General features: G+C 48.4%; 1 protein-coding gene across 1 annotated transcript in view; it reads left to right on the forward strand.

Annotated features, from left to right (window-relative positions):
* Positions 1-12,884, forward strand: part of Il17ra (interleukin 17 receptor A) — a 20,251-nt gene that overhangs the window by 2,132 nt on the left and 5,235 nt on the right. The window contains exons 2-9 of the mRNA XM_013352929.2: positions 5,781-5,805; positions 6,784-6,927; positions 7,593-7,705; positions 8,110-8,236; positions 9,990-10,037; positions 10,137-10,300; positions 11,577-11,660; positions 12,029-12,113. Of these exons, the coding sequence (XP_013208383.1) occupies positions 5,781-5,805; positions 6,784-6,927; positions 7,593-7,705; positions 8,110-8,236; positions 9,990-10,037; positions 10,137-10,300; positions 11,577-11,660; positions 12,029-12,113 (790 nt within the window). The remainder of the gene's footprint in view (positions 1-5,780; positions 5,806-6,783; positions 6,928-7,592; positions 7,706-8,109; positions 8,237-9,989; positions 10,038-10,136; positions 10,301-11,576; positions 11,661-12,028; positions 12,114-12,884) is intronic.

A 12,884-nucleotide genomic window follows, 5' to 3' on the forward strand; every position in this document is an offset into this window, starting at 1 on the left:
CTCGAACTCACAGAGATCCGCCTGCCTCTGCCTCCTGAGTGCTGGGATTAAAGGCGTGCACCACCACTGCCCGGCCCTATTTTTTATTTTATGTGTGAATGTTTTGCCCTCATGTATATATGTGACCACAGATGTGGCTGGTGGCTGTGGAGTTAATAGGCCGTTGTATGCCCTGGAACTAGAGTTAAAGACAGTTGAAAGCCACCATGTGGGTGCTGACACTCTCACCCAGGCTCTCGCTGCACAGCTGCTTCTCACTGCTGAGCCATCCACAGCAGTGAGATGTGTGACTACCAAGGAGGAGGACCCCCCCCCCCCCCGCTGCGCTCGTAAACCCTTTTTAGCCCCCTAAAGGGTTTGACTCTAATTGGAGAGGTGCTGGTGGCCACATTTCTCTTCAGCTTCCCCTCTCTTTCTTCCCCTCTGCTGGCTCACAGACAACTAAACTCCAAAGGCTGGCAGCTTCTCTGTTCCATTTGTAAAAGGGGCTGGAGCTAGGGGTGTGACTCAGTGGTCTCTGGGTCCAGCCCCAGAACTACAGAAAAGGAAAACCCACACTGTATCCATGACACAGTGTGGTTTATTTCCACGCGAGAGGACTGGATTGGACCTCTTAGAGGGAGCCTGCCACTTTCTAAAAAGAAGAAAATGGCTGTTGAAAACTGATTTAGCTCTCAATGACTCCCTCCTGTGACTGGAAAGAGGGAGGCTTCAGCATACCGGCCTTCTTCCTTGCTTCGTGCTGCAAGCACAGCCTAGGGGCTTGTTAAATATGTGTTGTGTCAAAGTACAAAAGAATAGAAGAAGAAAGGGAAGGTCCCCTGCTTTTCAGGTGGAGGTAAACTGAGGTCATCACACTTGTTCTGGCTGCCTGGAATTAGCACCCCAAAACTGGGGTGACTAATCTCCCCAAGAAAGCGACCCTGGAGAAGCCATAAGTATTGCCTTGAATGCTTTTTCTTTGGTCTGCCTAGACTTTTTATAGTTCAGGTCCCCGCTAACTGCCGTTCTTCAGGAAAGCTGCAAGCAGTGCCCTGTTTACAGACAGGATGTATGTTACCATGACCAGTTCGTTTTCCTGAGTGCTTGCGGTTTTAACTCGTGGTAGAATGACTGTTTGGCATCGCCCTTTTGTGTGTGGTTGCCGGAAACTGTGCTCAGCCTTATCACTCTTCCCTAAGTCAAAGAGTAGTGCTCTGTGATGCTCCTATGGTGGACGCTCTCCTGTAGGCAAAGCTACCGAGCCAGTGATGTAATCAGCAGGGAGCAAGCAGGTCCTGCCCCTGCTGACCAGTTCTCACCCTGGCTGCCCACTGCCTTTGTCAGGCTAACCTGCCAGCAGAAGACTCTGGCATCAGTTAGCAACCAGTCTGGAGCTCAGTCAGAGGACCTGGCCCCAGGCAAGCTTCCGCAATCCTTGAACTGCAGCCCTGTGTCCTCCTCTCTAACAGGAGTGGTGCTCTCCTCACGGGTTGTGGGGAGACCTCAGGCTGTGCGCACTGGGATAGACCTGTATAACATTGGCTCAATGCCCAGAGCTGAACCGTCATTCACTTCTTTTAATCATCCTGCTTTGAGTACAGAGGAGAGGCGCAACATCTCTTTACTGGAGTCAGGGTCACAGTGCTGGGGCATGGTTCTGGAGCAAAGCAAGCTTACTGTAGATCTGGAACCTGGAGCCACCTAACGGTGGAGAGATGTTCTGAGAAGTGTCTTTGTAGGTGACTGTCCTCACGCGAACATCACAGAGTGCACACACACCGACCTGGATGGGACCATCAATGGCTTTGTAAACAGAGACTGCTTGTTCATTTTACGGTCTCCCAGTTCCAAATAATCACACAGAAACTATATTAATTACAACACTGTTTGGCTGGTGCCTCAGGCGTATTTCTAACTAGCTCTTATATCTTAAATTAACCCATTTCTATTCATTTATATTTTACCACGAGGCTTGTAGTTTGTTACCTCTTGGGCACCTACATGGCATCTGCCTCCTTCAGCAGCTACATGGCGTCTCCTTGACTCCACCTACTCTCTCTCCATATCTCTGTTCATATTTCCCACCTGGCTTTACTCTGCTAAGCCATTAGCCAAAACAGCTTCTTTATTAACCAGTGGTAATAAAGCATATTCACAGCATCCAGAGGGGCATCCCATATCCTGGCTTTGTGTATCCTCTTGATGTAAGCTAAGATGTGGTAAGCTGCTGCCAGCATCACAGTTTAAAGTACAGGATTACACTCAAAAATAATGATTAAAAAAGGGGCAGTTCAATGAGTCTAAGCTGCTATCATAATCTCTTCATCATTCTGAATATTCTCTGATTTCTATAAGGTGGATAGCAAAGCTATTCATGAGAAAGTAGCTGATAAATGATTTTTTGGGTTTTGGGTTTTGTTTTTTTTGTTTTTGTTTTTTTTTTTAGTTTGGTTTGGTTGAGACAGGGTTTCTCTGTGTAGCCCTGGCTGTCTTGAAATTTGATCTGTAGACCAAGCTGGCCTTCAACTCAGGGAACCAACTGCCTTTGCCTCCCGAGTGCTAGAATTAAAGGCATAAGTCACCACTGCCCAGAAATAAATAATACTCTTTTTTTAGATCTATCTATCTATCTATCTATCTATCTATCTATCTATCTATCTATCTATCTATCATGTCTACAGTGTTCTGTTTGTGTGTTTAACTGCACAATACTAGAAGAGGGCAACACATCTCATCATATGTGGTTGCAAGCCACCATGTGGGTGCTGGGAATTGAACTTAGAACCTCCGGAAGAGCAGCCAGTATTCTTACCCTCTGAACCATCTTTCCAGCCCAATAAATGATATCCTTGTCTTTCTATTTTGGGGGAATGAGTGGTTGGTTGGTGTTGGTGTCTGGAATGATATTCACACTTGCCTGTGTGATGTTGCGATTGAACCAGACTGTACATGTGCTAAACATTTCCTACTGAATGATGCCCTTACTCCTAGGGATAGGGATTTTGAAAGGATTAAGGAAGAAGCTGGGGAGAAAATTATTGGGCAGAACAAGGTTTGTATTAGTAGTGTCCAGAGATACATCAAATGGGTCTTATATTATTAAGAAGATTACGGGGGCCAGGGCAACACAGAGAAACCCTGTCTCAAATAAATAACTAAGATAACGGGCTGTTGTGGTGTGCAGTGGATAAAGGCACCTGCCTCCCAGCTGACAACCTGAGTTCTGTCCCTGGGATCCAGAGAGCGAAAGGAAGGAACCAACTCCTGAGAGTTGTCCTCTGACCTCTCCATATGTGTGCCAACATGTGAAATTCATACACACAACAAATACAAACAATAAAGAAATTGCAGGGACTGAGGATGCGACTCGGTGGGTAAAGCGCTTGTAAGCAAGCGTGAAGCCCTGAGTTCAGATCCCAGCAGCCGCATAAAGCAGCTGGGTGTGGCGGGTGCACCTGTAACCCAGTGCTGGAAAACAGGAGCAAGTGAGTCCTGGAGCAGTAAACTCCAGATTCAGTGAGAGACCTCGTCTCAGAAAAAAATCAAATAAGGCAGAAAGAGAGACCCTGTTTCCAAACAGCAACAAAAGGTAGGAAGTGACAGAGGAGGGTGTCTTGACATCCACCTCTAGCTCCTATGTATACCTGCACACATGTGTGTATGTACCTCCCACACACACGAGTGTAAACTCTATACTGGAATTAAATTAGAAGAAAAGGAGAAAAGGCTCAGTGGTTAAGAACCACTGCTCCTGCAGAGGACCAGTGTTCAGTTCTCAGCAACCATGTAGTGGCTCATGACTGCTTCTAACTCTAGTTCCAAGGGATCCTGCTTCCTCTTCTGACTTCTGAAGGCTGCAGGCATGCATGTGGCATACAGACATACATGCAGACAAAACACCTATACACAGAGTAAAAAGTCCCCTATTTCCTTCCCTAAATAGCATTTTTATTTGCTTATCTCATTTTAAAATCTTTTGTTTAGATTAATATCATAAACTTCCATTTTAAATTCATTTTTATCAAGTAATATAGGGATTCCTTTGCAAAGATTGTGCTGGTGTATTTAAAACAATAGCTCCCCATGTCACTCCTAAACCTACTCACCAAAGGTTGGGTCCATCCCCTCCTTTTGCCACCCTCGTATTTGTAACGTGCCCCTCGCCTACTGGTAGTGATGAACATCACCTCCCCTGCTGGTTCCTCGCCATTCCACCTGCACCACAGTGATCATCAGCCTAGTGTAGTTACAGCAAGGCAGCTGCTGGTCTGGTGAGGCCACAGGTGGACTTTGATAGAATTGTTCTGGTAATTTCTCCCCACTCTCTTTCACAGATAATCATATGTCCAGTTAGCGACAGGCAAAACTGAAGCAGCAGCTCTTGAAGTACCAAGCTGCCAGATGTAGCATGCTTGTCGGCCAAGTGTCTCCCAACCCCTCCCACTTTGCTGCAGCTAGTAGTGGGTAATAGAGAGTTACCCCAAATGGGGTTTATATGTTTGCCATTTCTGTAAGAGTTCCCAATCTCAAGGCCAGTTTCTGTCCCTCTGTGTCCAATTCACAGGAGATACTGTGGTGTTTGTCTGTCAGAGTGAGCAGAGACGGTCAGATGGGTCTTGCTCTAAACTTGCAAGGACCATTTGGCAGGCTGTGGTGTGAGTTCAGGGACAGTGAAGGACAGTTAACCAACCACAAAGAACTGGGTCAGGTACAAGAAGGCTGGACCCCGAGAGCATATGAACTAATGTCCCAAACAGGTAGGACACAGATAAACAGCAGACTCAGAAGGGATCCTGGCATGAAATCAGGACTGTCCCTTGGCCTGTTTTGTGAATGAAGCGTGGGCATCATTGCCCTGAGTCCTGCAATCTGGTACTGACTCCAGCTGGGTAGGTGTCAGTACCCATTGTACACATGGTGCATCGCTGTGCACTCATTACCCAGCTCCCTTCAGCTTCACATCTGACTCTGGTCATGGGGTGGGTTGGGCCAGTCTGGGTAGTTGAGCAGAGCTTGAATTCCAGGGCTTTGCCTTGCTGCCTCGCCCGCTCTGGTTGTGGAGTACTACATGCCAGCTCTAGAGGAGGTGCCCTACCACCTGGGCCAGACACTGTCTAGGAGGTGGCTCTCTGAGTGCTGTTGCTAGCCGAGCTGTGCATAGTGATTCTCTCAGGGTTCTGTGAGCTGTATGTTGATGCCCAGTCTGAGAAGCCCTGGCCATGAAGAAATCCTGTTTTGAAAAGACAAACAAACAAACAAAAATGTAAATTTCACCTTTCACCTCTTAGGAAAATTGAAAACCTCAAAAGGTTTTTTAAGGACTTCCTTTGCCAGACAACTCTCTCTGTTTTGTTTTGTTTTGTCTTTGTTGTTGTTTAAATTCGCAGCTCATAACAGTTATTCAAAAAGCCTCCAGTTCTAGCCCTGCCTGGTGGCCTTTAATCCTAGCACTTAGAGGCAAGCTGATCTCTGTGAGTTCCGGGTCATCCAGGTCTTATATAACAAGCCTTGGGCCAGCCAAATCTACATAGTAAGACCCTGTCTCAGAAGCCAAAAAAATTAAAACAAATTTAAAAGCCTCCAATTATGTGTGCTGTCTGCCCACCACACTGGACATGTGTCTCTTTGACTGGACAGAGGGGACAGAAGTGCAGGCTCCTGACCTGAGAGCAGCGCAGCCCCCAGACGTGAGGAGACAGGAGGGCTGTGGGAACTGTTCTCAAGGGGGTGTGACAGGTGGGCGGGCCTTGGCAGCCTGCTCTTCCTCATCTGTAATCACGACTGCTTTCTTCCCACAGGGCCTGAGCTGCAGAGTCAAGAATAGTAAGTCCTCTTTTTTTGTTCCACTTATTGCTGCTCTGTTAATGAAGTGAGGGCCTCCTGCTGACTTCCGCAGGAGCGTCCTGCCTGCTCTGGGTGGGGTTATCATTGCTGGGGCCATCTTGTGTGTAGGCTCCAGTGCCCCTTGTGGAAAACCTTCATTCGTTATGCAGAAGCTGGGCAGTACTAGCTGCCACCTGGGTTAGTACCCTAGTCTATCTGACCTTATACCCGATCCATTCAGTTTGTCACAGGCATCCATGGTGCTGGCTTGCTTTTTATTTTTATTTGTTTACTCTTTTTTTTTTTGTCTATGAGAAGTATTTTCCTATGCTGGATATAGAACCCAGGTCCTCAGACACATCACAGCAGACAAATACTCACCACTGAGCCACAACCACCAGCCCCTGGTTTGTTTGTTCTTTTTTTTTTAATATTTTATTTATTTATTTATTTATTATGTATACAGTGTTCTGTCTGTGTGTATGCCTGCAGGCCAGAAGAGGGTACCAGACCCCATTACGGATGGTTGTGAGCCACCATGTGGTTGCCGGGAATTGAACTCAGGACCTTTGGAAGAGCAGGCAATGCTCTTAACCACTGAGCCATCTCTCCAGCCCCTGTTTGTTTGTTCTTAAATGATGAGGCACCTGCTTTGGTGTCAGTGCTCACTGGGGATGATGACATAAAAACACAGAAGCTCTCATTACCGCCCCTTCCTCCTGTGCCCCCCATTTCCAATGACTGCTTCTTTTCAAAACCCTTCTCCCCAGATGTTCTTTAGACCCAGACTTTGGTGGGCATCCCAACCAGCATTAGAAAAGAGCAGGCAGGGCATAAAGCTTGCCAAGGTCACAGCCGGAAGGTCGACAACATTTGCAGATGCTGAACCATCCATGTTGGATCTCGCAGCTCTCAGGATGCTTTAGGAGGTGCTCAGGGTCTTGGTTGCAGGTCTCTGATAGTTGTTCTCCTGGCCAGGTACCTGTCTGGATGACAGCTGGATCAACCCTCCAGACCTGACCCCGTCTTCCCCCAAACACGTCCATGTCCAGCTGAACTTCTCCACCCAGCACGGAGAGCTAGTCCCCATTCTGCACATTGAGTGGACACTGCAGACGGATGGTGAGTGGCCACATCAGCCAGGGCTTAGGTTTGCTCTTCTGAAGAGCACCGCTGACTCATGTTTGGTGCTGGAAAGCTCTGTCCCCTATACAGCAAGAGCTTCTGTGGTGGTAGATATGTGTCCACAGAGTGTCTTCTATCCACACTGTCTTTGTGAAAGGCCTTCCCTTGCATTAACTTTTTATTACGTAGAAAGAAAAAGGCAGTGCTTAATTTATAAATAATTCCAAATATTTGCTAGAAAAAAATGGTAGCAGTTTTCCAGCTGCTCTTTTTCCTAGCTTAGGAGCCAGCACCTTTTAAAACATGCTCCAGACCTGTTTGCAGGGGGGAAGGACTGCAGAATTTCTGAACAGAGTGAGCCAGGATCTGTGAAGGGGCGGCAGCAAGTGCTCTCTGTAGGTCCCAGTGCTGTGCTCTATGCCTGGACTGGAGCAGTCTCTGAGAGGGTGAGGAGGGTTGTCTTTGTCATTGTATCCTGCTGGCTCTGGCCACAGGGTTGCAAAGTCTTTGTTTGTACTGCTTCCTAGTTTAGAGTGTCCCTTGTACTTGTCCTGCTAGAAGGTACTTTCTGCAAGTAGGGAAGTGGGGAGTTAGGGAAGTGTTACACCCTGGGGGCTGGGGTTGTTTTGCATCTGTGTGCCCCTCTCCTCTCTGGCCTGCAGCCAGCATTCTGTACCTGAAGGGAGCAGAGCTGTCTGTCCTGCAGCTGAACACCAACGAGCGGCTCTGCATTGAGTTTGAGTTTCTGGACAGCCTGATGAATCATCGTAACCCGGTAAGACAGCAACTTGACTGGACTGTGTTCAAGATGACTGCCTGCTGTGAGCCATAGTGAGGAACGGATCCTGGCACACCCACCCTTGCTTATTATTGTGCCTCCCACTTGACCTAGCTGTCTTTTTTATTTTATTTTTTAAATTCATAGTGCTAAGGGCAGAACCAAAGCATTCATGTGTGTGTGTGTCTCCCCTATGCCCATCATTCTTCAGCATGTGCATGCCATGGCTGTCTGCATTTCTAAACAGGTAGAAAGGACAATGGCATCATGCCTCTGATTTTGGATATCCTTTTATCTTTTTTTTTTTGGCTGATTGTGGGGAGGTATGAGATTGGGACTTTGGATACAAGTGGCTGAGGGTGTTGTGTGACCCATTCCACCTCTTTTTCCTGTGTCCTCAGTGGCGGTTTTCCTTTAGCCACTTTGTGGTAGATCCTGGCCAGGAGTATGAGGTGACAGTTCACCACCTGCCCAAGCCCAGACCTGATGGAGACCCAAACCACAAGTCCAAGATCATCTTGGTGCCTGGTAAGAGTGCCCTTCCAAGTGTCCACTTGGTACTGGGCTCTTGGTGAAGAATCAGTCAGGGCGCTCAGGTAGAGAATCCAGCCTGCTCCACAGTGGCCGCAGATCCAGGGCCTGAGAATGCCTCCCGCTGAGGCTGAAGCCTTTATGTCTTGAAGACAGAGTCTGTCCTCTGCTGGCCCGCTAAATGTGTAGAGATCCCAGGGGTGTGTTGGCAACCAGAGAAGTACTTCCATCCCAGAAGATGTCAGCTCCTGGAAGGGTGGTGCCTGTGCTATCCTCCTGGACTTGGCTTCCCTCACTTTGTTCACGCCCCACATCCCACCTGCATTTGTCCAGCACGCATCCTGCATATCCTGTCCTTGCCCCACCAGTCTGTGCTGTCTGTGGTCACCACCAGCCACATTTGAACCACATCTTTCTGTGTCATTTTTGTTTGGTTGTTTTTGTTTTTGTTTTTGTTTTTGTTTTTGTTTTTTTTTTTTTTGGTTTTTCGAGACAGGGTTTCTCTGTGGTTTTGGAGCCTGTCCTGGAACTAGCTCTTGTAGACCAGGCTGGTCTCGAACTCACAGAGATCCCCCTGCCTCTGCCTCCCGAGTGCTGGGATTAAAGGCGTGCGCCACCACCACCCAGCTTGTTTTTGGTTTTTTGATATAGGGTTTCTTAGCAGTTATGGAGCCTGTCTCTCTGTAGACCAGACTGGTCTCAAACTCACAGAGATCCGCCTGCCTCTGCCTACCAAGTACTGGGATTAAAGACATGCGCCATCACTGCCGAGCTTGTTTGTTTTATTGGTGACTGTGGAGAGAGAATTCAGGGCCTTACACACTGAGCAAACACTTTACCACTTAGCCACACCCCAGCCCAAGAAATGCTTGTTAAAGATGGCAACAGCTCCTCACCCAGAAGCACACGTCTGCTCAGCTGCTTCCTTTGTGTACTGAGTGTTGTCAGTTCACTTCCACTCGTTTCTTCTATAGAATTAACCTGAGAAAAACAGGAATTTCCACTGTATGTGCAGAGCCCAGGGCCACATCACACACAGGGGGCTCAATAAGTACCTGCTAAATGACTGGGAACCCGTTAGAAACACTGCTTCCCAGGTGCTCAGTGGCAAGGTGCCTGTCTGGGTTTGATCCTCAGTTCTATGAGCACAAAAAGAAAAATATGAATGAATGGATACATGCTGACACTTGGCACCCAGCCAGGGCTCCTGTGGGAAGTCAGAGAGGCTGCAGCGGCAGACAGAAGGGCCTCTGGAGTAGAAAAGGTAGAGGCCATGCTGGACGGAAGACGCATATATAGAAAAAAAAACAACAGGGATTTCTGGCCACGTGAAGCAAGCTCTGACTCAGGAGCAGTATGTTTCAGTCAGGAGGGCTCCCTAAGTTAGGAACCAGGTTGCTCCATTTAATGGGATCTCTGGCCAGGGCCAGCTGTCTGGGCCTGGAGCAAGCTGTGAAGGGGCGTCTTTGAACAGGCTCCCCAGGGGCACAGCAATCTTGGCCCCTGTGTCAACAATGTGCAAGAACAGACTGGGTTTAGTGGTTCATGCCTTTAACCCCAGCACATGGGAGGCAGAGGCAGGTAGATCTTTGTGAGTTTGAGGTCAGCCTGGTCTATAGTGAGTTCCAGGACAGCTAGGACTATGTAGAGCAGCCCTGTCTCAGAAAAACAAAACGAAAGACCAAAATCTTCAGGAACAAACTCTCTCAAGGCAAAGACTTACTGATTTCTCCTTTATTGGGGTTGGCAGACTGCGAGGACCCCAGGATGAAGATGACCACATCGTGTGTGAGCTCAGGTAACAGGCTGACCTAGGAAACCTTGAACCTGGGCACATTAGCATGCTCATGAACACACATGCTCCCCTCATTCCCAACCCACCCTGTACCCTTGGCAGGCAGCCTGTGGGATCCCAACATCACTGTGGAGACCTTGGACACCCAGCAGCTGCGAGTGAGCTTCACCCTGTGGAATGAGTCCACCCCCTACCAGATCCTGCTGGAGAGTTTTCCACACTCGGACAACCAAAGCTGCTTTGATGACATTCAGCAAATCCCTGCGGTACCTGTATTTCCTGCCCCCTCAGACACAGATTAACACACCTCCCAAATCCTCCAATTTCCTCCCTCCTGGCTAACCCTATTGCCAGAGCCCAGCACTGTGCTCAGGTGCACCTGGCTGGCCTTTTCCCTCACAGAAGGCAGAGGTTTGTTGAGAATAGTTTGTGAGCATAGCTAAAGTGACTGAGTAAGCTTTAGACTGTGAATCTAAATACAGAGGTTTTTTTTTTTTTTTTTTTTTTTTTTTTGGTTTTTCGAGACAGGGTTTCTCTGTGGCTTTGGAGCCTGTCCTGGAACTAGCTCTGTAGACCAGGCTGGTCTCGAACTCACAGAGATCCGCCTGCCTCTGCCTCCCGAGTGCTGGGATTAAAGGCGTGCGCCACCATCGCCCGGCTAAATACAGAGGTTTAAGTTCTCTCTTTCCCAAGCCTGTGGTGAAGCTCAGATTGGATTGCAATTGAAAGTAAAAAATGACTCTGCCAAGGTTTCTGCTGTCTTCTCCCAGACAAGAGAAGTAGATTAAAGTTGTAAGGTATTAGTTGTTAACTAAAATTTTATTTCATCCCATCAATCTTCTGGGGATTTGGCTTAATAACATCACTTGATTTGCATTTAATAGATGTAAGATAAAAGTTTGCTTAGGCCTTTGAAGGCCTTGGGCTAATTTTGTCCTGAACTTGTAGTTAAGGAAACTAATTATTGGGAGAGGGTAGTGGGAGGGTTTAAGTGGCAAGAATAATTAGAGTGTCAGGTGTTGTTACTTTCTCTGCTTCCCTGATAGTTAATTGTTTTGAGGATCCCCTCATGACTGAGTCTTCAGTTGTTAAAGTAGTGGTGATACTGGCCAGCCCACCACCCCACCCGCATTTTCCACAACCCATCCAGTGCATGCTCGCCACGCCTCCACATTCTTGCCTGGCCTCTGTATTTATTCTACTTTCTCTCAAAAATTATTTGGAAATTTAAAAAGAAATGAGATTAAGACAGAGGGAACTAGGTAAGATGAGGCCAAGAGAGCAGAAAGTGTGCTGTGCTGCACACCTGCTGCATACGCATAGATTGGTGCCCTAGTCCCGCAGCCAGAGCAAATGTGCCTGAGTTTACCACAGGCTGTCACCCTGCAGAAATGACAGTTTTCCTGGAGCGGAAATCAGAAAAGCATTTCTCCCTCTGGGGCTTGTAAGAGGGGCTCTGGCCCACAGAAGATCACTTTCCCAATAGCTTTCTTTGGAGATGTACAACCCCAAGGTCTCACCAGCTTCTGCTGCTCTCTCCAGCCCAGACAAGAAGAATTCCACCAGCGAGTCAATGCCACGCTCCCTCTAAGCAACTCTAACTGGTGCTGCCGCCACCACGTGCAGGTGAGTGGGTAGAGTGGCGGGAGAGTAGTGTGTGCAGGTGGCCTTCCTCTGAGGCAGGCAAGGAGGGCAGCTCCAGCCACTACTCCTCCTGGTCCTCCCAGCCTGATATGAGTGGGAAACCTGGTCTAACAGCCACCCTGAAAAATAAGGAGCATAGGCCCATTGAGATGGAGTCTTACCGTATTCCCTAGGGCTGGCCTTGAGGAGACTACCTTGGCTTCTCGAGCCCCTGGGGTCTAGGTACACACTACTACATGCGGCTCAACAGCTACATGGAGTCCCGAGCCTGGCCAACCAGGGTCTGTCACTCACATCTGATCCCAGAGTATGAGAAGGCATCTTCTTCACCCACCCTTCTGCTCCCCCAGGTCCAGCCCTTCTTCAACAGCTGCCTGAATGACTGCTTGAGACATGCTGTGACCGTGTTCTGCCCAGACATCCCAAAAACCCCAGGTAGGAGAGAAACGGTTGTCGTTGGTATATATGGGGTAAGCGTGATGAAAGGTCCTGACCGTGCGGAGAGGGAGATTTAGTTCTGAGCTACGGTAGTGAAGGTGGAGTGCAGAATGACACCCGTGGGCTGGACTCCTTGACACCTTGCACAGTCTGCACCTGAAGGCAAAGGGCTTTGCCTTTCTAACCAACTCAGTTTCCTTGGCTGAAGAATGGGATAGTTATTCCCACCAGGTTAGAATATGTTCCATAGAAGTGCTTTAACACGCCAAGTTCATGTATGAGAAAACTGAGGCACAGGTATTCATTTGCCAATGTTCACACAGCAAAGACGTAGCCCCGGACTCCTACTTGAGCTTGTAGGGGTTGGCAGCCACGTGTCCCTGGCTCTCAGCTTCTGCCGCATGCAAATCAAATGGGGGCAGGTGTGGCACAGTGGTGGAAGGAGCCTTGGCCCCCATAGAAAGAATGGTATTGCTTTGAGCTTTGGCTGAAGGGACTCCAGAGAGAAAGCTACACCAAGTGTATGGTGCCTGGCTGCAGGGTTAAGGCTGTCTGTGCTGTCTCTGGTGGGGTAAGACATCAGCGAGCATCTCTGATAGGTTAAAGCCGTTGGTGGGCATCTGTGATCGGTTAAGGTCATTGTGGGCATCTGTGATAGGTTAGGGCCGTTGGTGGGCATCTGTGATAGGTTAGGGCCATTGGTGGGCATCTGTGATAGGTTAGGGCCATTGGTGGGCATCTGTGATAGGTTAGGGCGTTGGTGGGCAT

Source organism: Microtus ochrogaster, unplaced genomic scaffold (genome assembly GCF_000317375.1).
Source record: "Microtus ochrogaster isolate Prairie Vole_2 unplaced genomic scaffold, MicOch1.0 UNK1, whole genome shotgun sequence".
NCBI lineage: Eukaryota > Metazoa > Chordata > Mammalia > Rodentia > Cricetidae > Microtus > Microtus ochrogaster.